Raw genomic sequence first — 25,787 nt, 5'->3', positions numbered from 1 at the left:
CGTGTCAGCTTTCAGGAATCCATATATTTGCATGGAATCCAATTCTCATTACACCTCCTCCAAATTCATCGTTATTGCATTTGAAATCTCGCAGCTTCAATTGGAAAAATCTCTACTGTCATGTCTAGTAATCATACTGCTTTAAGTAGAAATAATGAGAAAATTATTCTCATCTTATATTAAGCTTGGATTATAGTGTCTCTTCTTAAAGGTTTGATAAACATTGTGTCACTCTAACTATCTGATATATCTGATATTCATGTCTTATGTGTATAACAACAATTTAGGAAGGTATATGCGTATAAAAATGAGAACAATTTTCAAACCAACTTTACATATTCTGAAGCCGGTTTTATATACTTGACCTAATTTCTTATCAGAATTAACTAGTGCTCGAGAATCTCACTTATTGAGGATCAGAGAAGCTATAGTTCAACTTCCACATCAATCAGGTCATTCTGAAGTCACCACTTACAAAAGCTTGGTGTTGCATAACAACTCACCTTCATAAATTGTTGATCAACTTAAACAATAGAAATAGAATACAACGAAATGATGTCACTGGAATAAAGTTGATGATTTGTTTGTCTACTTTTGTCCTTTCTATTTAGCTTACACTTGAATATTAAGATTTATATTTAAATGACTTCACTCGAAGAAAAACATTACCGATTTGTTTATTTACATTTTGTCCTTTTTGGTAAGTGTATGCATATAAATACTCCAATTCGGTAACTGTTTCAAAATGCATTGTGGTTACACTCATCAAATCAAAAACAGAAAAACCAAGTTGAGGTTTTCAGATCACAAAAAGAAAGAGCAGCAAAATGATAGGGTGGGAAGATGTGTACAAAGTGGTAGTGGCAGTGGTGCCACTGTATGTTGCTCTAGTGTTAGGATATGGTTCAGTGAAGTGGTGGAAGATCTTCACTAGGGAGCAATGTGAGGCAATAAACAAGCTAGTATGTTACTTCACTTTGCCACTCTTTACTTTTGAGTTCACTGCTCACATCGACCCTTTCAAAATGAACTTTTCGTTCATAGCTGCAGACACCATATCAAAGTTCATCATCATGCTGGTGCTTGCCCTTTGGGCCAAGTGCACTAAAGGGAGTTTCTGCTGGTCTATAACCAGCTTCTCTTTGTGCACTCTCACCAACGCTCTTGTTGTTGGGGTTCCAATGGTCAAGCCCATGTATGGAGCCCTTGGCGAGGACCTAGTGGTCCAGTCCTCAGTGGTGCAGGCCATCATATGGCTCACTTTTCTTCTCTTTGTCTTGGAGTTTCGTAGAACAGCAATTGAGGGAACCACCAACACCTTTAAACCCAAATCAAAAGCAATGATTGTTGACAGCAATACTAATAATAAGACAGGTGAAGGTGGAATGGGAAAAGATGTGGAGGAAAATACTGTAGCTATTGATGTGAAAGAGGAGTTGGCGTTAGAAGAAACTGTTAGTAGTAGGATTCCCCTTTGCAAGTTGATGAAACTTGTGTGGATCAAACTTGTTATGAACCCAAACTCCTACGGCTGTGTCATTGGCATTTCCTGGGCCTTCATATCCAACAGGTATACTTTTTCCATAGCTAAAATCATAGTGTCACTGCAATTTTTCCACCACACTGCATAATTACACTAAAATTGTCGTAATTTTTTAATATTCTGACATGTTATGCATCTATCAGCTTTTCTTTCCATACACGTTACTTGTTCCATTGTTCATGCATATGGCCAATTGAAATGATTTATCTTTATGCTATGTAGTGTGAATTTATATATCTGTGTGTAGGTGGAATTTGGAGATGCCAAGTATGTTAGAGGGGTCTATACAGATCATGTCAAAGGCAGGGACGGGAACTGCTATGTTTAGCATGGGTGAGTGAGTTAATCACAAATACTCTTTTGTTTTCTGGTCATAAACATGTATTGTTATGTTAATTAATTAACTTTGGTGAAGGTAATTAACTTAAATTAGTTTGATAAGTGGTGTGTGATAATGCATGCAGGTATTTTCATGGCACTTCAGGATAAGTTGATTGCTTGTGGACCAAGTCTGACTGTATTTGGTTTAGTTTTAAAGTTCATTGCGGGCCCTGCAGCCATGGCCATTGGTGCCATCGCTGTAGGATTGCACGGTGACGTCTTGAGAGTTGCCATCATTCAGGTAACCATCAAACTATTATTAAGAATTCAGATCAAAAGCTTCTTCTATTGACCATCAAACTCTGACAACACCTTGATGAACCTAATGCAGAAAAATATTGTATACTTATATTATAAACATATATGAATGTGATTGATGAAACACGTACTATGTTTTCATGCATTAGTTTGACTTATTTATGTTATGTGTTAAAAACTGTTAAACAAGTGCAACTTTTAACTAAACTAATGAGTGCTTATTGACTTGTGACTGAGACCACCAAAACATATTCTTGAAAGATCAGTGAAAGCTGATTAATATTTTTATATGTATGAAATGGAGGAAGTGTAGGACACACCATATATATATACTGAAAGGGCATGTCATTTCTTTTATCTTTTGTTTTTATGTATAAATAAAAGCATTGTGGCTTACGTGTAAACAGAATCACTTAATCAATTACTTGTTAAAAGCATGTTCGAATATTCAACTTTTGTTAATGGTAATTACCTTTTGTAGAAGGTAGATGTGATTTTAAACACAGAAAAAAATTGTTTATGCCATTATAATTCTATATCTGGTGCAGGCTGCTGTGCCACAATCCATCACATCCTTCATTTTTGCTAAAGAATATGGATTGCATCCAGAGGTTCTCAGCACTGCGTAAGTTTTATTTTTCCTGTCATGAAGAATGATGATGTACACAACTATTGAAGATGAAAAATATATTTAACTCATGATTAGTTAGTAATATTTGAAGGCATTTTGATTTGTAAGTGCATCCTCCTCCTAACATTTTATAGTTTGTGATTAACAGGGTGATCTTTGGCATGATTATTTCACTTCCCATCTTAGTTGCCTACTATGGAATATTGGAGTTGATACACTAAATGAAAGATGGTTTATAAAAGGGATGATTCAAACTAATTTTTCCTTGGAAGTTAAAGTGAAGAATAGGTACCCAATTGTAGCTTATAATTTTGTAATTTTGATTCTGATTCCTATTAGTTATAGCCACTCCATTCTCTGTCCCATGGAATGTAATACAAACCTTCAAACCATCCATATATGTTTCCACCTCCATATTGTTATCTTCAATCGATTCCATACAACAACATCTATTATTAGTCTTTCATTTTTTATTTTAATTTCTATAAGATTTATTTATATATAATTCTTGCCTTTAATAAAATAATATGGTTTTGGTTTCTCCACTACACTATTATGCAGTGATGACTCAAATAAAAAGAAAATGATTTTGATTAAGACTGAAACAAAAGACTGTATATTTTCAGAGAAAAAAAAAACATTTAACTTCAAATTTAAAAACTATTTGTCAACCAGGACTTTGTGAAATCATTTACTCTCTTCTATGCAAACTAAAAGTAAACAGTAAAATGTAAATAAATAATTTTTGTACTTGCCAAAAACTAATAAATAACTTGACTTAATTATATTTCTTATCCATTTAAATTATCAAATAAGCGATTTTAGTTCTTTAGTTTCAAATTCAATTACTCAAGTCCTTATATTTTTAGAATAAAAAAAATTAGTTTAGTATTCAACTATCTTTGAAATATTTTTTTGAAAAAAAGTTAGTAGTGTGAACTTATTAAAAAAAGGGGGTTTGAGAATAAGGCCCACAAGCCCGGCTCCCCCTAGTCTCAGTTTCAGCAACAAAAAAAAGTTCCTGTTAGAGTGTGAACATTTTCTTGTTTAGGGCACATGAAACTAAGTAACTATGTCAACATTTTTTTAATTTAGTTTTTAATGGTAATTTAAATATTTTATTTACAATTTTAATTATTCTTCATTTTGGTTCTTGAATTTTCTTTTACATAATAATGGAAAAAATTTATTTGACACCTAGTTGTTTCTCTCAGTTTGACTTTACAATCCCTTCTAGTAATAAAATATTATATTTTGTAAATAAAATTTTAAAATAACATAATAATATATTTGATTGTGAAATAAAAAAAAATATAGATGTTAAATTATCATCACTCTTACATAAATTTGACTCTTAACTTTTAATTATATACAATTTTGTTTAATTTTTTATTCTCTGAGTATAAGAGTCAAAATAATTTTTTATAAGAGTCAACAACTAAAATTAAAAAAATTAGAAACCAAAATTATAAATTATACACAATATGAGCAAAATTATGGTTAATCCTTTAATTTATATCCATGCATCCTATACATAACTACGCTTTAACTCATTTCCATAAATAAGTGACATGAATGAAGATAAGGTTGAGACAGCTAATAGTTTTATGAGAATTTGATGAACCATTGAATGAGACTTTATTATTATTATTATTGTTACTATTATTATTATTATTATTATTATTATTATTATTATTATTATTATTATTATATATAACGTAGCTTCAGCCAATGGGTTTAATCAATGGTATTTGACTTTAAAGGTCATTAACTCATTTAATATACAATTTGATCATCTTGTTTTTTGTTTTAATCCTGAAAGCAACTTGAGTGAAAGGAAAAGAAAAGAAGAAAAGAAAAAACTTTCTTTTTTAATTCATTTTGGTAAGAAAAAGAAGTTGAAGAAAATGACTTTGGCATTTTTAATTCATGAAATAATTAAAATTGTGTTTGAACGACAACGTTATTCTTTAAGTAGCAGTTTCTTTGGGATGAATTTGGGTGTTGTTTTCAGAATTGAGAGATTCCAGCAAGAATAATTAATGAATTTGATGACAACTACCTCTCAATAGAAAAACGTTTTGTTTTATTTCTTGAAAGAGTGTTCGAAGAAGCAACCATCAAACACAACAAATGAATAAGAAATAAGAGAAAGGTATTTTGTCGACTCACCTTATTATTCCAACTGAGGAAACTACAGAACATTTTGGTAGAAAAATATTTTATATATTTTTTTATAAAACTTTCACGTTTGATATTATTATATAACTAGACATCTCAATTATACTCACATCACAAATAACAACAATTATTTCTCATGACATAAAAAAAATATTATTAAAAAAATTTTACATCACAAATAACAACAATTATTTCTCATGACATAAAAAAAATATTATTAAAAAAATTAAAAATATCAGATAAAAAATCAGATATTAACAAAAACTATAAATAGATGGATTATAGAACTATATGAATAAATTATACTTAAATACAAGTTTAATCTTTTTTATTTGAAAATAATAGTTTTTTATTCTCTATTTTAGAAAGTTTAAAATTTTGATTTTATTTTCCATATTTGAAAATTGGGTTGATAGTTAAATCATGATGGTTCAACTGTTATAGAATCAGATCGAATCGAAATTAATAAAAAAATATTATAATAATTACATAATAAATAAAATAATGTTAAAGAAAACATAATATCACAAATATTCTTTTTCTAAAAGCTAAAATAAAATATAAATATATAGGTTATTAGCATTATAGATCACGTATATATATATTTTTTAAATATTATCATAATTTAATTAAATTTACAATAATATTTGTTATTAATAATAATAAGTTTGCATGTAAACAATACACACAAGTTTAGAAGAAGCAGGTGAACTATGTTTTGTGTGGAGAAGCATGTATTAGTTTAACATCATAAATTTGTTTTTATTAGTATAAAATTTATTTACAAATAATAATATTAAAATAATTTTTAAATTTATGATTATAAATTTGTATATATAATTTTTTTCTTTTGAATAAAATTATATTGCTAAGATTATCATGATTATGATAGATTAATATACAATATGCTGTTAATATAAAACACACGCATATATATATATATATATATATATATATATATATATACACTTTATTAGTAAAAAGAACTTATTTTTTTGAAAATATTTTTAATAAAATAAGTCAGATGAAGTTCAACTTAAATTTTAAAATTTGTATACTGTCAACATCATGCATGCTTTTCTCATGTAAAAATTATTTTTTACATCCAAATAAAATTAATTATCTTAAAATTATTTTCAATAATTTTTTTATACCAACATTTGACTCCACTTATAATAAATATATATAATCAATTATCCATATATTTAGTTATTTAAATAATCTATTTTTTTTACTTGTTCCTAGTACACTGTTACACTAATAACTTATGTTTTAGACACTATATTAATGAATATATTTAAAAATGAAACGAGAGACAAAAATAAGTAATGTTTAGAGTGTGGAATTTATTTTTGTAAGTTTGTAAAAATATATATTAACTAGAATTTACATAAAAGTATTCTTTATTTTATTTTTTAGTTATTTTAAAAAATAAGGATAAATTTGTAAACTTGCATTTTTAGTATTTTAAAAAGATTAAAAATTCTAAAAAAATTTTACAAAAATTCTAAAAAGATTAAACGAGCATCACATCACTCAAAAATTTCAATTAACTTTTCTCACAAATATATTCTAACATACCTCAATTTAAACAATCTTAATTTTTTTACAGTTTCATACCAAATTTTCACACATTCACTTTCTCAAATCCACATACATTCTCTCCACAATCTAAACACAATCTTAGTTACTCAATATAATATTTTCAATACTACAAAAAAAGTTGCACATATAAAATTCTCCTTCATATAACACTTTAAATGTTAGAATAAAGATGTTATCATAAAGTGAAATATATTTTGAAAAGTGATAATATAGGAACAAAGAATAACACACAAGTTACAATGATATTTTTTAGACATTTATAACTAAAAGTAATGTATTAACAACTAATAAGTTGAGAGTAAATACAATATACATTACTTACGTGAAACACTACATGAAAAAAATATAAAAAATTCGTAGATTTTTCACTTGTTTAATTTTGGAGTTAGTCTCTAGAAGATTGTATTTTTATTATATTAATCAATTTTATGATATCTTAAATAAACATATTAGATTCCATTGAACTAAAAATATATATGTAAAATTGACAATTAATTTTTTAATATAAGCGAGAGAAAAATATTTTCTGAATAAAAAGGATCAAGCAAATAGGAAGATCAAAATGTTATTTAATTATTTTTTCTATTTTGATTTCAATAATGCTTACAACCACATATTTGGGGAAAATTACTCGTCCACGATAATTTAATCGAATATATGAAGCACATAAAAAATATTATAAATAGAAATAGCGAAACACAGTTAAATATTACTATCAAACTTAAATCCCACATTGCTTTATTATTGGTTTAACTAGTTTCATAATTGCAAACAACATTAGTAATAAAAAAAATAAGTGATGTATGTTTTTTTAATATATAAATTTTGGTAATGAAATTAAGGGGGAGAAAAAAAATATGTTCATATAAAATATTTCTAGACAGATTATATTTTCAGTGATATAAATATATACTTTGCTAAATAACTTATTTGTTTTTATTTTTCTATTTACATGCTATAATATAAAAATATTAAAAAATAATTTATTATATTATTAAAAACCAATTCAATTATATAAAAACTAATCCAAGAAAATAATGCGTACTTAACTTTTTTTATGCACTTCGATACAAATATATTAACGGTACACTTATTCAAAAAGTTGTACTATTATCAGTTATATAGTCACACATTAATTATATAATTTAATCTTAAACTTCTTTTATTATATTATCATACATTCCATTTATTTAATATTTTCATAAAAAGAAACTGAAACTGAAAAACCTATCCAATTTGAACCGTTTAAAATTGAATTAGATTTTATTAAAATTTTAAACTAATCTGATTAGATGATGAATAAAAACCCAAAATCCAATATGCAAAGACTTTGGTTCAAATCTATAATTTTTAGTTTTAAAAATTGGGAAATTTTGCTTTAACAATAAGTTAATTTATGCTTAATTACGTTTATATAAGTATTATTAAATAAAATAAAATAAAAATGTACATGGTATCCATAAAATAAGAACAGTCAGCAACAAGTGTTAATCTAAGCAGCAACAGACTCAATTTTCTGAAGTAAATTCTCAAATTTAAATAAATAACTTCACACTAATAAGATAATATAAAAGAAATATTCTAAAGAGTTGCATTTCAAATTTAAGGAATATATTTTGATGAAGTTAAGTAAAGTTTATTTGAATTAATATAAATATCTTATATATTTTTTTAAAAATTTCCATCACTCTTTTTAACTTCTTTTAACAGTAAATAATTTTATTTCAAAGTACATAAATTTTAAAATTTACTAATGTATTATATATGAATTAAAATACATAATTTGAAACATGTGTCTCCCAATATTTGAAACGACCATTTTCAATAATATACTTTTTCCCTATTATTTCAATGTGTATTTTAGATACTATCCCTGCTATTAATAAAAAATCATCTCTCAATAATCGCCAGTGACTTTTTTCTCTTACCTTTATTTGTATGTTTGATTTTAATTATTTATCCTTTTAATCTATCATCTTGTATTCATATATTTAAATTGAATTTAAAAGTTGTTTATATCACAAATTAATTAAAGTATAATTTATATATTCAAAAATATTTATCTATTAGAGGTTTTAAAACAACATCTTCAGTAGGATTTAGAATTTAAACCAAATTTAAAATAGAAATTAAAGTAATAACATTTTTAATTAATAACGAACTTTCAATAAAATCATTAAATAGAAACTATTTGTAGAGACTAAAATAATTAGTTATTATTTAATTAAATTAGAGACCATTTTATAAATTAAAAAACTGTTGATATTTGTTTTTGCTAGGAAGATGAGACTTAGAGAACTATTGAAGTTTTCGTCTTCATCTTTGGGCTTCATTGGGATGCTTCTCACCTTCGTGCTACTCCTTCGACTTTTGGTCTCGAGTGAATGTCAAATGGAGAGGTACCTGTAGAAGACACTCTGACGCTCAAGTCAGTAAAGGGTGTTCGGTACTCGGGTAGGTGTACAATAATAATGACGTACTTTGCTCATTGGAATGTGTGTTATTTATATTATTTTAATGGACTTACTTCATTGGGTCTGATTAGTGGAATGGATCACACTTATGGTTGCATTACTTAATTCTTAATGGTAGTTTAACTTCATTGACCTTGGTTATATGTGTCGGTCGCCTTGGACGTGCATGGTGTCTCGGCCAGCTCGGTCAGGGAGACTGAGTCACGTCATCGTTTCGGTCGGCCATATCAGTACAATATCTAAAGTAATTTCTATTATTATAAAAAAGTTATAATATGATTTTTAAATTGATATCTAACATTAGCTACAAAGGTTTTACCTACTTACTACTTTATATTCTAAACTAGTCTCTAATAATTTTTTAGAGACTAATTTAAAATCTAAAATATTAATCGTTAAAATTTAAGTACCTAATTTAGATACAAATCTAAAATTTTTATTAATAATAGAAATCATTATAAATACGAATAATTTTTTAGTTTTTAAATTAATATCTAATTTAATCAATATAATCACTAATTATTTTGATTCTAAATTTGGTTATATTTAATATTTTTTTCTAAATTTGATTATTATTTAATAATTTTTTATAGTGATTTTATTAGTATTTAAAAGCAAAATTATTAGTTAATACTTAAAGGGATTAGGGTTTGATTTTAGGTCTCTTGCATTCCTTTCCCTTGTAATTATAGTTTTTAGAATTTTGATGTGCATTGAACCCACATAACTTTTGAGTAATGATTGATTAGTTTAACCAATTAACAAATCGAAGGTTGAACAACTATTAAATCCTAATTATACCATATATTATTCAAATCAAAATCATAACCACAGGTCAATTAAATTAAATTAAATAATTTTGGAAGATAATGAACCTCTCCCTCTCTCTGTTTCTTTTTTTTTTTAAATTAAAAGAATAAATATAAGTCAATCAAAATGATATTAAAATGAAGTCAATAAATCATTCATGTTCATATATCTTAATCATAGGTTAATAAATAAATAAATAAAATAGCTTTTTGTAAGGTTGAAGGGAAATTAAGCACATGTGTTAACGCCAGTTATTACGCCACATACATGCCAGTGATGCAATCGCCAGTTACAGAAAATATGCGATTCGATTAGCAGAAAACTATGAGCAGAAACATTTTACTTTGGCGCGTGAGAATAATAATATATATATGTTACATTACACGTTTCAACAACAACCTTAGTTTTTCAAACTAACATAGATTATACAACATCATCGTCCAAAGAGTGCTCCCATTCCGTGATTTTCTTTATCTCTCTCTTTATCAACCAACTATATCAACATCCACTGAAACAAAGGTAACTAACTTACCCTTATACTCATTATTCAATCATCATCATGCCCATCATGTTTTTCTCACTGATAAACTTCATCTTTCATTGTTTCTGGTCACCAGGTTGAACACAAAGTGAAACTGAACCTTGTGTTTTGCTCTGCTTCCCAAAGCAGAAAATGAAGACACATAGTCAAGTAGGTTACTTGTACTTGTACCTTCATTCTCACAATTGAATCTATTCTTGTCTCTGTTGTTTAATAATGTTGCCGATGTTTTATGTTGCCTTGCACTGTTTCATCGGTTTTAATTTATTTCCTTTTAGTATATTCGTTTCTGTGTTCTTCTTTTTCCTTTTATTTTGTATAGAAGAACTGTGAATTGATTATTACGTAAAGGGGTTAACTTTTTCGTCTAACCTTTTTCCCTCTTATCTTGTACCAGGAAATTTTGGATGCTGATTCAAATAGTAAAAGATCATGCCTCTGGGGCATCGTTCCGGCGGTTTCTATACTCTGTGTTGTTTTAATTTTCTCGAGTTCATTCTTTACTCAACGCTTCAACGAGGTATATAAATGAATCATTTCCTTAATGAACCGGTGAAGAAGTTTTTCTGCATGGTGTTGTTTTAAAATTGATATTTATTTTGGGAGGGGTTGGTTGACCTGGTTAACTTTTTTCACCGTGAATGAAAATTTGGGTTCAATTCAAGGATCCTTATTGGTGAATTCGAAGATGGTTGTTTGTGGATCAAATAACCAAATTGGCTTTGACTTTGAATTTAACTAAACAGGGGTTCATGTTCCTCCAAATTTTGAACATGGAATATGATAGTTTTGGTTTTATACTGCAGAAACTATTGCGATGGAGAATGAACACCAGTACATTGGAAAACGATACTTGCAAGGTTCGTTTTCTTACTCAGTATTTAAGTTATACAGACTTTTAACTCATTGATATATTTTACTGCTTAGGATGGTCAACTTTAAGGCTTATATTTGCTTATTTTGTTTAGTAGAATCAGTGCAGGCCTGGTGGAAGTAGTGCACTACCTGAAGGCATAATCTCCAATACTTCTGATCTGGAGATGAGGCCTTTGTGGAGTATTTCTATGACTAAGACAATAGAGGCGAGTTTCAGTCATTCATGACCATATTATTAGAGTCGTACATTTTCTCTGCAAATTTATTTGTCTAGTACTAGTAGTAGTAATCTTTTTGGTGTGTCAAGCTTATGCATGGTTGTCACACTATAGTTCTCAATTTTAAAAGGGTATAATTCTAAAAAGAACTAACTTATCTGTTCATTTACAAATATACTAAAGCAAGAGTGAAGAATATCTGTTCAGATATTCTGTTTTGTTTTATCAAGAGAAAGTTTGCATCATGTTCTGATTTTGTGACTCTAAGCCTGTCATTAACATCTACAATTTCTACACTCCTTACAACTATTTTAGTGTAAAGTTATTGAAGTAGGCTAAGTAGTCTCTTCAATTGAGTTCAGCCTGAGTCGTGCATTCTGTTGTATGCTATTTTTCTATGGTTATTGTGCTTATTTTTTGACTTGGACACATTTGAACAGAAGGAGCAAAACCTGTCAACCAATTTGTTTGCAATGGCAGTTGGGATAACGCAGAAAGACCTTGTGAACAAAATGGTCAAAAAGGTAACTTCAAGGAGTATTCTGTATAGATTGTTCATTACTGATATTCTCTTTTTGATATGTGATGAGGAATGACTCCTTCTACCCAAAATTTCAGTTTCTAGCAAGTAATTTTGTCGTGATGCTTTTCCACTATGATGGCATTGTTGACGAATGGAATGAATTTGAATGGAGTAATCATGTCATTCACGTGGCTGTAGCCAATCAAAGTAAATGGTAGGGGACCTCACATTTCATTGCAATCTATACTATATAGAGTGAGTGATTCAATTATCCTAAAAACGTTTATTCTTAGACACTTTTTTCTTGAATAGGTGGTTTGCCAAACGTTTCTTACACCCGGACATAGTTGCAGAATATGGTTATATTTTTTTATGGGATGAGGATCTTGGAGTTGAACACTTCCACCCTGATAAGTATGTTCAATTTATTCTGTACACACTAAATTTGATCATAGTAAATAACATAGTTTAAAACTAGCTGTTATAATAACTTCTAAATACTTGAAAAAGTCTTATATTATTGGTACATTTAAGGATTAGGGGTTGATTTTATATACTTCAATGGTTTTAGGTATGTTTCTATTATAAAAAGTGAAGGACTAGAGATATCACAACCAGCACTTGATACTGAAAAATCAGAGGTACATCATCAGATTACCTCACGTGGGAGGAGGTCAAATGTGCACAGGTTCTCCTGTTTATCCTATTTTCTCTGTTGTCAAATGTTTTGTCAATTTCCCCAACCTGCAATAGTGAACTTTAATTGATACTTGTGTCTATACTGAGTATGCTTTTGGTCATTGTTCAAACAGGAGGATTTACAAAACTGGTGGTAGAGGCAAAAGTTGTGATGAAAATAGCAGTGGTCCTCCTTGCACAGGGTAAAAGTTGTATGGTAACTTGTACTATGAGGATTCCCTTCACATTACTATTGTCTAAGAAAAGTTCACCAATTGTTTCAGGTGGGTTGAAATGATGGCTCCTGTTTTCTCAAGAGCTGCTTGGCGTTGCGTTTGGTATATGATTCAGGTGCACCATTTTCTCATTTTAATGTTTCTACTGCCAAGCATTTATAAATATATCTTTTTGCTACTATTACTCCCTTTATTCATCGTCTGTAGTTTACTTTATTTTGCAGAACGACTTGATTCATGCATGGGGTCTAGATATACAGCTAGGCTACTGTGCTCAGGCATGTTAAGCTACTTGATTTTGGTTAACTTTGATGAGTTTCACTTCTTCATGTTGAATATTCCCTTTTTCCTTTATCTGATTTTGTTTATGGATAATAGGGTGATCGAACAAAAAATGTTGGTGTTGTGGATGCTGAATATATAATCCATTACGGTCATCCTACTCTTGGAGGTCTAGATTTGCATAAGGTCAGAAATATGGCATATCTATAGCAAAGTTTTGCATTGTGCAAATGCTTCTGCTCCTAATTCTGCAACGATTTTTAGCATGTTTTATGTATGGAAACGTGTGCCTCTAATTCTACTGAAATTTATGTGACTTAGCAGGTTTCATCTGGGGCAAAAGATCATAGAGTTGATGTAAGTTACTCTTGTCACAATACTTTTAGCCCAAACCATTGACATGCTTAAATCTTATTTCTGTTAAAATCATAGTTCACTTTTCTGTTCCAAAATTACTCATCCAGTTAGGCTAAGAATCCGTTCTTGTGAATATTTCTTTCTGGGTGGACTTATGTTAGGTTGTTGTTTGATAGGAAACAAAAACATTTATCAAATTCTAGTTTTATGCATGCTCATTAGCCCAATGCAAATATCTTAAAAGATGGAAAATGACATGTTTGGTTTGTTGAATTGAAAACCTTATCTAGGCACTTGTCCCCTTCATTATAATTAAATATATCTATTTATCAGATGATAGTGATATGTCTTATGTGTATACCAGTTTTCTCTATGATGAAATTTTTATGTTAACTAACTGGTATTTAGCCCTTAATTATGTCTAAATAATGTTGTTATGAAGTTGTTACATAGTATTTTGGATATGGTGCAGGTGAGAAGACAGTCTTACAATGAATTACAAGTCTTCAGAAAACGGTGGCAGAAGGCAGTTGAGGAGGATAAATGTTGGGTCGATCCATTTCAATAACCAAAACTCTTAGTCAAATTTTGTATAGATTTCATCAAAACACAAATTTACTTGTAAAAAGAAGCAAATTCAAGTGGCAGTTCAAAAAAATGTTGATCATGGGTAGATGAAAGGGACTAGAGGAATTCTTTTTTGCATCTCAAAGGCATCATGTCTTCCTGGGAAAAAAGGTTCACCTTAAATTGAGTTTGGTTCATTGTTGTACAACCTTTCATTTTTAAACAGTTTCCAAATGAAATTATTCTGTCCTTTGCTTAGTTATCCCTTTACTTTTATTATTTATATTTATTTTATTCAATTTAATCTCTTTATTAATAATATTTTTACTCAAATGTTTTATTTTTTGAAACAAGAATGTGGTTCTTTTCCCACCTAATTAAAAATAATATAATTTATATTAAAATTTATGTATAGAGTCAACTCAATGATAAGATGTAAGATAAGCTCAAGTGACAAAAGAATATTGTTATTGTGTTTTTTTTAACTAAATAGTGTTGTGTTTTTAAGAATTAATAACTGATCAAACATTTTATTAATAAAGAAATCAAATCAAATAAATAAATAAGAAAAAAAAATTAAGTCATGATAATATAAAGCATTTTCTAGCATGTGCAATTTTATTTTACTCTAATCTTATATTTACTTAATTTGTATAGACAAAGTGGACCTAGATAGTATCTGGAACTGGTTGTACAATTACTGATGTGTTAGTTGCTTTCTCGTTCCTCACTTCAAGTCTCCTCCTTTAATTATTGGTGCTCGGTCGGGGTTGACCTGAAAAAGGTACTCTGACGATCAAGTAAGTACTATGTGCTAAGAGTGAATAGTGAAAGTTGATTAAAACATACCTTACACCTTTGTAAAGGGCTTATTTATAGTGTTTAGTCATGACCCTTGTTGTGATGGGCCGAATCAATCAAATATCATTTGCTAATTGATTTATAGCATAATCTCTTATTTATAGGGAGGCATATTGGTATCTTGGTATATTTGGAGAATATCTTTAATATATCGATATCTTCCTCTCGGGGATGTCACCAGACTCGGTGGGACATAATCATAATTCGTTGGTAGTTTTCATAATTGTCATTGTTGTCATTTATTGAGTGTCTTTAATGTATATTAATGCAGTCAGTCGGTCACTGAGACCGAGTGATATGGCTTTTTCGGTACCAACCGGTACACTTGCCCCCCAAGCTCGAGGAACGTTTACTTCAGAAGAGTCTAGATGTGACCGTTGGATGCTTTAAGGTATGAAGTGACTTTTTGTCCTTTGATTGCCGATCAAACGACCTTAATGCTTTTGATCTTTTCAGTAGTTGTCTGAACGCCTCTATTGACACTTGTATAGTTTTAACAATGTATGTCGAACGATCATTAGGACTAAGATCCCTTGGATGTCGCTCGGGCTTTTGAATTGCTTTGTAATTTTGAATGTTGAGTATATGCTTCAATATATAACTTAAATAAGCTAAGTCTTTAACAGATTTAACATCAATCTGATACTTGAATCAAAATAATTTAAATAAGTTGAGTCTCTAATAGATTGAATGTCGACTTGATACCTGGATCAATATGATTTAAATAACCTTTGTAGCTTTAAATAGGTTGAACATTGGTCAGGCGTTAAAGATTGTCATTTTAAGACAGTTTCCATAATCGAAACAAACTTTATTTAAACCGTTCAGGAGGGATTGTTGTATGTAGTGTCGTGTTCATTCGGGAAGGGTTCCTAATTGTTAAGCAAGTTGTCTTGACCGAAGAGTTGTATGTAAGTTTGGAAAGGACTGCTAATTGTTAAGCAAGCTACTTTGACTGAAGAGTTGCATGTAGTGGAAGGGCTACTTATTGTTAAGCAAGCTGCCTTGACTGAAGAGTTGTTGGGATTTGGTAAGGGCTGCTAATTGTTAAGGCTGCCTTAACCAAATGTTCGTTCAGTCGATAATGGTCGCTAGTTGTTAAGTGAATGCCTTAATCGAGTAGTTGTTAGGTCGATAAGGGTCGCTAGTAGTTAAGTGATTGCCTTAACCGAGTAATCTCTTGGTCGGTAAGAGTGTCTGGTTGTTAAACGACTGCCTTTACAGAGTAGTAGTTGTTCGGTCGGTAAGGGTCACTAGTAGTTAAGCGGTTGCCTTAACCCATTAGTTGATCGATAAAGGTTGTTTTTTTTTAAGTGGTTGCTCTTACCGAGTAGTAGTTGTTCGGTCGATAAGGGTCACTAGTAGTTAAGTGGCTGCCTTAACTGAGTAGTTGATCAATAAAGGTCGCTAGTTGTTAAGAGGTTGCCTTTACCGAGTAGTAGTTGTTTAGTCGGTAAAGGTCGTCAGTAGTTAAGTAGTTGCCTTAACCGAGTAGTTGATCGATAAGGGTCGCTAGTTGTTAAGTGGCTGCCTTTACCGAGTAGTAGTTGTTTGGTCGGTAAGGGTCGCTAGTAGTTAAGCAGCTGTCTTAACTGAGTAGTTGATCGATAAGGGTTGCTAGTTGTTAAGCAACTGCCTTTACCAAGTCGAAGTTGTGGTAACCACAATGAGATGAGGTTACACTTGTTGCCAATACTCCAACGATCAAGTGGGTAAGAGCATAAAATATATCAATCTAGTATATATTTCCCATTTGTCTTTTCTGACGAGAATAATATCACAACAGATTTAAATGATAATAATCATATATGTCATCTTCAGAATAATAAGATAACATATTTAAATAACAACAATTATATTTATTATCTTCATAATAAGATCACAACAGATCTAAATGATAATAATCATATATGTTATCTCCAGAATAATATAATAACACATTTAAATGTATATGTTATTTTCATAATCTTGACCGAAGAGTCTTTGGACATCGGGAGGGATTGTCACGTTAAGGCAAAGGTTCCTTTGCCGATTGGTGTTGTGGTAGTCACAATGAGATGAGAGGGATTATGCCTGTTGCCAATACTCCAAATTGATAATTAATTTGTATAGATTACGATCAATAATTTGTAGTGATTTATTTATATTTAACAATCAAAACCAAATTAATTGTTAATTTATAGGAATTTAGCGACCGAAATCAAATAGATCATTGATATACACTAATTTAAAGACTAAAATCAAATTGATGTTTAATTTGTACTGATTTAACAAGCAACATTATATTAATAGTAATTTTGATCACAATTTGCTCTCAATTTATTTCAATAAAAAAAAATAACAATAGGATAGAAAACATTTGAAGAAACTAAATTAAATAAAGAAAAGTAACTTTAAAAGGATTATATTAAAAAATAAAAAATAAAATAACAGAAAAAGGAGTATTTTTTTTAAATATTAAAATAGGTAAAATTTAAAAAAATTATCCAAATAATTAAATTGTACTTTATAATAAATAAATTTTATTTTAATGTACATCTTAAAACCTTGATTACTAATTAATACTAATTTCGAAACCATTTAACAATAATATAAACTAATTTAGAAACCAAAAATTTATTTAGTTTCTGGTCTCTAATTTAGTTGCTATTGTAACTAATTATTTTGGTCTCTAAAAATTGATTTCTATTTCATGATTTTCTTATAGTGAATTGGTATGTAATTAGTTATTTAGTTATTAGTTAAAATTTTAGTAACTAATTAATTAGAGATCAATTTAAAAATTATATATCATTATTAGAAACTAATTTAGATACTAATAATTTTTTTAATTTCTAAAATTATATCTAGTTTAGTCAATAGCAATTAATTATTTTTTATCTTTAAAATTTATTTTTATTTAATGATTTTTAGTTGTGAAAAAGTTTTATGCAATATTTTTTTATTTAAAAAATAATGTATATAAACAGCAATGTTTGAAAAAAAATTTAGAAGTTAATTATTATATTTAAAAAAATCAATGTTGCAATAAAAAAATTCTAGAACTATGATGAAAAATTGTTCATACATTAAAAACCAGCATACTTCTTCTTTTTATGAAATTAAATATTAATTAATAATTAATAACTTTTAATTGCTTAAAACATCAAATATTTTATTTTATTTAATATATTAAAAGAATTTAATTTTAAAAATATTAAATGGTTTACAGAAAAATATATTAAATGACTATAAATCATAAATGCAAAAATAAATAAAACATTAAAGAATTAAATAAAAGTATTAAATGACTATAAATCATAAATGCAAAAATTAATAAAACATTAAATAATTAAATAAAAGTATTAAATGACTATAAATCATAAATGCAAAAATTAATAAAACATTAAAGAATTAAATAAAACTATTAAATGACTATTGAATGCTTTTTAATGTTGAATGCTTTTCAAGTTTCTTTTCTCTTTACAGATATCTTAAAAGCATTACACTTGTATGTATGTTTATTGATTAAAATAATCATTTTTTATCATATGCATGTTGCATTAATTAAACATTTTTACTCTCTTTCAATTAGTTTTGACCAGCATAAATTCTTATTTAAGGGGTCAAATATATTTTTCCTTCACAATAAATAATTATTTATGAATCTTTTAAAATTTGCATCCATACTAATTTTCTTAGTTCCTAAACCTTTATTTAAAATATTTTATTTAAACTTTGAAAATATTAAAAATAAATAAATAGTAACTAAATTTTAAAGATAAAAAATAATTAATAACTATTTTATAAATTAAAAATTATTGATATTTAAAATAGTTTTTATTCTTAATAAAATTTTATAATTAAAAAATTATTGATCATGATGTTTTAATTAACATTAGTTACTAATATTTTAAGTATTAATTACTTAACTAATTTATAATATAAAGTAGTTAATAATTAAGACTTTGATAACTAATGTTAGATATCAATTTAAAAACTAATTTATAAATTTTTATTAATTATAAAAACTATTTTAAATACCAATAATTTTGTAGTAACTTAATTAAAATAGTAATTAATTAATTTTAAAAAAATAAGTTCCATTTAATGATTTTAATATAGTGTATATAAACATTTTAAGATGAAAAAAATAACATAAACATTTATTAAAAAACTAATTTATGCGTTTATTACAAAAGAAATTTTTTCAAAAAAAACAATACTTTATAAAATACATTGACCTTTTTTTAAAAATAAAAGTGAATACCTGTTATGTATTTTGAAATATCCTCTTTTCACTATCTTGTTTGCATATTTTCTACTATAATAGTTTTCTGAAGAAAAAAAAATTCCATGAGTCACAATATTTATTGAAATACAAAGACTTTGGTTGGTAAGAAAAAAGAAATTTCCAACGTTTGTGACGCGATGATTTTTGGAAGAGTGATGCCCAATAAAACTTTTCTATTGAACAATCCTTAGAATATTACAACATTTGAAGTTATGAAAGTTTCCAAATCGAATAAAATTATTTTCCGTGAAAGACATTTATGAATAAAACATCATTTAATAAACAATATGAAAAGGCAATTGATCAACATAATTATTTAATAGAGCATATATAAATATATAAATATATATAAGGTTCAAATATAGATTCAATAACCAAAGCAAAACCAAACCATAAAACCAATCCACAAACATAATAAGTACTATAGAGAATATCTTAAAACGCCCATATGAGTACGATGATGTTCGAAGGGCTTATTGAAATCTTAAAAATAGCATAATATTGTCTTAAGTTTTAATGACTCAAAAGCACAAATATGAATCCATGCTCCCAATTCATTGCTTTCCATCAATCCAGATCCAGCTTATCACCATTGCCTGAAACATGAAGAACATATACACATAAGCATACGCAACAAAAACCTGAAGCATGTTTGTGTGATGATAAAACAGAACCAGCTACAATGAAAAAAGAAACTCACCACCATTCTTTTTTGCCATTTCCAAGGCAAAGCACCTCAAGTGGGGGTCCAAGTATAATCCACGCTCCTCGAAGGATGGATCATAAAGAGTGTTTGTGTTGCTGCATATTCATGAAGAAAATCTCAGACGTGCGTGCATGTATGTGTTAATGCGTTAATATAATAGAATAGAATAGAGAATGAAAAATACCACACTGGTTGCTCAGGAGTAGGATTTGGAGGTGGATTGTTATAGAAAAACAATCTCAGATGTGGATCCAAAGGTAATCCACGCATTTCAAATGAGGGATCATAAACTGAGTTTGTGAAGCTGATAAAAATAAAATAAAAATAACTGAGTTTGTGAAAACCCTACATTCATGATACAGCAGAAGAATATGTATAATACAAAATCTCAAACATAAAATATAGTAGCCTCACATTGATGCTAGGTTTATATATATATATATATATATATATATATATATATATATATATATATATATATATATATATATATATATATATGTGTGTGTGTGTGTGTGTGTGTATTATGTATATATCAGAGTGTGTAAAGTTGATGTTGCAGTTGAGAATTGAACTTACTGTGGTGGGGAAGGGTTTGCAGTGACTTGTGGCGGTGGTGGTGGTGGTGGTAGTGGTGGTGGTGATGCTGGTGGTGGTGGTGGTGGTGGTGGTGGGGATGGGTTTGCAGTGACTGGAGGGGTTGGATAAAATGATTGCATCAGAGACTCTTCAATGTTCATTCTCATCTGGATTCAAAGAAAGTCACATGAAAGTGCTTGATATTTGGAATATAGAATAATTTCCACAAACAGAAGTATATATATATATATATATATATATAGATAAATAAAGTGAGTGCATGGAAGTGAAACAAAAGTGCATGACACTGTTTATGTATTAATAATGTATGTTTATGTGTCATATATAACATACTCTAACATTCCTGGCTGATGAAGACTCTCCTGTTTCATACGAATCAAGGTGAAGGCCAGATATTCCTTGTTGGAGCGACTGAAACACAACACACACAAAACAAGAAAAGGAGTATATAACAGAACACAAATCAGTTCATTATTCAATTGTATGATGTAGAAAACATGGACAAATATATGTAGATATTGATGGTACATTTGATTAGAAGGAAAATGATACTTTGAAAATTGATTGATGATGTATTATTTTGATTTTTAAGATTATTCTTTTTTGTTTTTTGTAAAATACACAATAAAAATTTAATTAATTTTTTATTTTTATTTATTTAAATAATTATGAGCATTAAAGATTATTGGAGTCTATTCAAATCCATACAATTAATGTAGACGCGTAAACGCATAGAGTTAATATAAACACGTAAGCGCATAAAATTAATGTAAACTCGATAGATAAGCATGATATAAACACGTAAGCGCATAAAATTAATGTAAACTCGGTAGATAACGCATGATATAAACACGTAAGCGCATGAAATTAATGTAAATTCGGTAGATAACGCATGATATAAACATGTAAACACATGATACTAATCACAGTTTTGAGTTCATTATTCAATTGTATGATGTAGAAAACATGCACAAACACTACAAGAAAAACATGAAATAGAAATCAATTTTAGAGACAAAAAATAATTAATTGTTATAGTAACTAAATTAGATACCATTTTAGAAACTAAAAAAAATAATTTCTAAATTAGTGTCTATTATTATTAAATGGTTTTTAAATTGGTATTTAATTAACTACCAATTAGTTTCATGATTTTCTTGTAGTGAAATATATGTAGATATTGATGGTGTACATTTAATTTGAAGGAAAAATGATACTTTGAAAATTTATGAAGTTATATACAACTCTTAATATACAATGAGTTTAAAAATAAATATATATAATAAAAAATAAATTTAAAATTAAATAATATGAAAAAAATATTAAAATAATAATATTGAGAGTTGTAATGTAATTATATAAAAAATGTGGGTTATCAATATAACGTTATTCTAGAGGGAAATTTTTTTAAACAAAAAAGAAAAGATAATTTTATAGAAGTGTCATGTGCGATTTTTAAAAATAAGACTAATAATGTATATATATATATATATAACACTTCATTTAATTTATAAAATATTTATTTTTATTATTTAGATTATTTATAATATGGTTATTAAATGGTTGTTTTAGATATAAATGTATTATTTTTCTAAAAATAAATACAAAATTTAGACTAGTATTATGAAGATTATGCATTCATCAAAGTATGGTAATGAATCATTAATTGAAGTGCAAAAATGATTAAAACATCACTCCTATTAATATTTTTCTTTCTCTCTCTCAAAATACATAGCACATGGAAGCATGCAAAACCAATAATTTTGTGACTTAAATGAATTATGATGTGGAAAAAAAATAGAAAAATAAAATGGGCAATTATACCTGCTGAGTGTTCAGATCAATGGGGGACACAACCCTAACATTCCTTGATGATGATGACTCTCCTATTTCAAAGGAATGATTAGGACGAAAGCTTGGTAATCCTTGCTGTGGAGTCTGAAGAAAATTAAGGAAAAAGTTATAAAGCAAAATACAAATATATATAAAATATCTATATTTTTTTCATTACATTTTATGGATATATAAGAACAAAAGAATATATAAAACTATTTTTTAGAAAAATGTAGACATAAAAGAAATAGTGAAGAGCCCTTTATTGTTTTGGGAAAAATAAATGTACAAATATAAGATAAAAAAAAAATCTAGAATCTGCGATGAGTTAATTCGATATATAACTATAAATTGGGAAAATTAAAAAGTAAAAATAAGAAGAAAAAAAAATCTTTAATTTTAGAAAATAGAAAAGAAATTTTTTGATATACCTGTTGAGCATTTTCAGATGGAGTTTGCATAGGGAATCCTCCTACAGGACTAGGATATCCAACTGAAGAACGACCCAAAACTTGTTCAAACTGAATTTCTTGGATGGGATTGAATTCAGATGCAGGATTCCTATTTAAACATCAAAATGAAAAGCATTAAATTAGAAAAAAAATATTAGAATGCTAATTGTTCTTACAAAATAATGACAAATAAATGATTTGGATTAATATTATTAACTCTAAAATGTCATGTTTTTAAGAGACTTCAACACCAATTCAGATATTAATTGTCGTTTATCGCGTATGAGAACATGCATAATTACTAAAAAAAATAACATTAAGGTAGTAATATAATACACAAATTCAGATATTAATTGTCGTTTACCACGTATAAGAACATGCATAATTACTACAAGAAAAAACTAGGTTGTAATATAATTATGTATGTTCTTACACGTGATAAAAGATAGTTGATTATCAAGAGAGGTAAAAGATAAAACAAAATAAAAAAAGAAAAAAAAGATTTAATTACCTTATTCGTCTCTACATTTGGAGTCAATATTCAATTTAGTATCATAGTTTTTTTTTAAATGTATCCAAATTGATCTTTTTCGTTAAGTCTCACCTAACAACATCAGGTGTTACTTACGTGTAGAGAGATTGTGTCTATATGGAAAGAGTGTGTCTATGTGGCAGAAAAAGTGTTTATGGGAACAAAGTGTGTTTATGTGGAGAGAGACGTGATATTGAGAGTTATTAATAACTCTCAATATCACGTCTCTCTCCATATAAACACACTCCCTCCACATAAACACTCTCTCTGACACATAAACACCCTCTCTGTCACATAAACATTATCTTTGTCACGTAAGCAACACCTAACGCCGTTAGGTGGGACTTAACAAAAATGACTAATTTGGATACATTTTAAAAAACATAGGTACCAAATTGATTTTTTTTAAAAACCACGTTACTAAATTGAATATTGACCCCAAATGTAGGGATGAATAAGGTAATTAAATCTAAAAATAAAAAATAATTTATTTTTGGTAAAATTAATTTAAACAGATAATTTTATTTAAAGCATATATAAGACATGAATATTTAGATTAAACTTTATTTAAATATTTTGTTAGTACAAAATAAATTAAATAAATAAATATTTTGTTAGTACAAAATAAATTAAATAAATAAATATTTTTATTTTTAAGATTATTATTTTTTGTAAAGTACACAATAAAAATTAAATTAAATTTTTATTTTTATTTATTTAAAAAATTATGAGTATAAAAGACTATTAGAGTCTATTCAAATTCATACAATTAATGTAGACGCATAAATGAATAGAGTTAATATAAACACGTAAGCGAACAAAATTAATGTAAACTCAATAGATAACGCATGATATAAACACGTAAACGCATAAAATTAATGTAAACTCGATAGATAACGCATGATATAAACACGTAACGTATAAAATTAATATAAACGTGTTAGATAACACATATATAAAGAGGAGAGAAAATATAGAAATTAATGCATTGAAAATTAGAAAACACAAAAATTGAGAAGTAATCAATTATACTATAATAAAATAAATAAATTAATAAAATAAATAATGAACATAACATTATTAAAATAAAATAAAAATATTTTTTCAATCACATCAATCACGTTTTTCATAAACTTTTCATTCGAATTCGTTTAATTTTCTATATATGCAAACAACATTACTTTTCACTCCCCTTTTTTTCTCTTTCTATCTCGTCTTCGTCCAAACAAATCCTTCATGACCGACAAAGTTGGTAATTCCAAGAAACGTACCACAATAAGTTAATGGATTAAAATACCTAATTCTATCATATATTATATTTTAACATATTTGAGAAAATTTGTCGATCCAAATTCTTTCAGACAAACCCTAATTACAAATCGAGAGTTAATAAATTAAAATTTTGATAAAACCGATCGATCTATGATACTCAATTTATTTAAAAAATAGAGAATTAAGAAGATATAAATTAAATTACATCAAAAAATTCTTTATATATATATGAATAACAATAATAAGGGAAGACATAAAAAAGGACTCAAACAAATTTGTTAATTACACAAATACTTGATCCAATCGAGGGAAAAAATAACCTTTTATCACAATCAATAAAAAGACTATATTTAATAACATTTAACATAAAATAAAATATATATATTCACACATAAAAGATCTTTGAAAATATATAAATCATAAATTTAAATTTGAAAACAAATATTTTATGATAGTAAATTGTACTGGTACGACCAACCCGTTCGAGAACATAAACCAATTTTCTTGTAAAATTCTTAAGTTGAATAATGGAGAATGCTGAGATCTATGTAATGAAATAAATAGAGTATATAGAAGGAAGAAAGTGACATACCCTCTTGCCATTCTACCCCTGCTAAAAGAGAAAGAGGAGAAGAGAAACAAAGAAAAGAAAGATGAACTTTTTCTCTTTGTAGGTGTATTTTCTATACGTATATGGCTATACCTTTTATAGCCAAAAATTAAAGTTAAACATCATTTTTTATCATATATAATATTATATAAAAAAGATATAAATTTTGTAATTATTTTTATATTGTCTTTTAATTACATAATTTTATTTTGTAATAAATAAAAACAAATTCCTCACCAAATTTCTTTTCCTAAAATTATAGCTTTTATAAAAAAAAAAAAACTTTTATTTAATGAGATAAGTAACTACATAACTTCTCTACTAAAAAATAAATTCATAATCTCCCTACTTAAAAATAATCACTTCATATATTTTTTAAAATTATTTTTACAAAATTATATATTTTAAAATTATTTTACAAAATTATATATTTTAAAATTATTTTTACAAAATTATATAGTTTAAAATTATTTTTACAAAATTATAT

General features: G+C 27.4%; 3 protein-coding genes across 4 annotated transcripts; 2 read left to right on the top strand and 1 right to left on the bottom strand.

Moving 5' to 3' along the window:
* Positions 1–667: 667 nt before the first annotated feature.
* Positions 668–3,259, top strand: PIN5 (Auxin efflux carrier family protein). Its single transcript, XM_068633193.1, has 5 exons — positions 668–1,570; positions 1,791–1,876; positions 2,008–2,165; positions 2,731–2,807; positions 2,962–3,259. The coding sequence occupies exons 1-5, from the start codon at positions 828–830 to the stop codon at positions 3,032–3,034; spliced, it is 1,137 nt and encodes a 378-aa protein (XP_068489294.1). The 5' UTR covers positions 668–827; the 3' UTR covers positions 3,035–3,259.
* Positions 3,260–10,113: 6,854 nt separating this feature from the next.
* On the top strand, positions 10,114–14,423 carry LOC137826595 (uncharacterized). 2 transcript variants are annotated; one of them, XM_068632618.1, is made up of 15 exons: positions 10,114–10,402; positions 10,501–10,574; positions 10,822–10,944; positions 11,231–11,284; positions 11,396–11,506; positions 11,959–12,042; positions 12,137–12,255; positions 12,354–12,455; positions 12,613–12,729; positions 12,854–12,922; positions 13,004–13,070; positions 13,180–13,233; positions 13,334–13,423; positions 13,562–13,594; positions 14,067–14,423. In XM_068632618.1, the coding sequence occupies exons 2-15, from the start codon at positions 10,557–10,559 to the stop codon at positions 14,160–14,162; spliced, it is 1,137 nt and encodes a 378-aa protein (XP_068488719.1). In that variant the 5' UTR covers positions 10,114–10,402; positions 10,501–10,556; the 3' UTR covers positions 14,163–14,423. The 2 variants fall into 2 exon arrangements, with proteins under 2 accessions (XP_068488719.1, XP_090150535.1); XM_090294409.1 differs by lacking the exon at positions 10,501–10,574 and having other exon boundaries at positions 10,280–10,402.
* Positions 14,424–19,641: 5,218 nt separating this feature from the next.
* On the bottom strand, positions 19,642–25,362 carry LOC137826131 (uncharacterized). The gene is made up of 8 exons (XM_068631990.1): positions 25,283–25,362; positions 22,866–22,995; positions 22,426–22,539; positions 20,935–21,012; positions 20,581–20,747; positions 20,186–20,305; positions 19,996–20,096; positions 19,642–19,891 (listed from the first exon to the last, which is right to left on the bottom strand). Exons 1-8 carry the CDS (start codon positions 25,291–25,293, stop codon positions 19,863–19,865), a joined length of 750 nt encoding a protein of 249 aa, XP_068488091.1. The 5' UTR covers positions 25,294–25,362; the 3' UTR covers positions 19,642–19,862.
* Between the last annotated feature and the right edge of the window lie 425 nt (positions 25,363–25,787).

This window comes from Phaseolus vulgaris, chromosome 8 (assembly GCF_051622355.1).
Source record: "Phaseolus vulgaris cultivar YP4 chromosome 8, ASM5162235v1, whole genome shotgun sequence".
Classification (NCBI taxonomy): Eukaryota; Viridiplantae; Streptophyta; class Magnoliopsida; order Fabales; family Fabaceae; genus Phaseolus; species Phaseolus vulgaris.
Note: the sequence above shows the minus strand (reverse complement) of the source record. Positions and strands in the feature narration are given on the sequence as shown.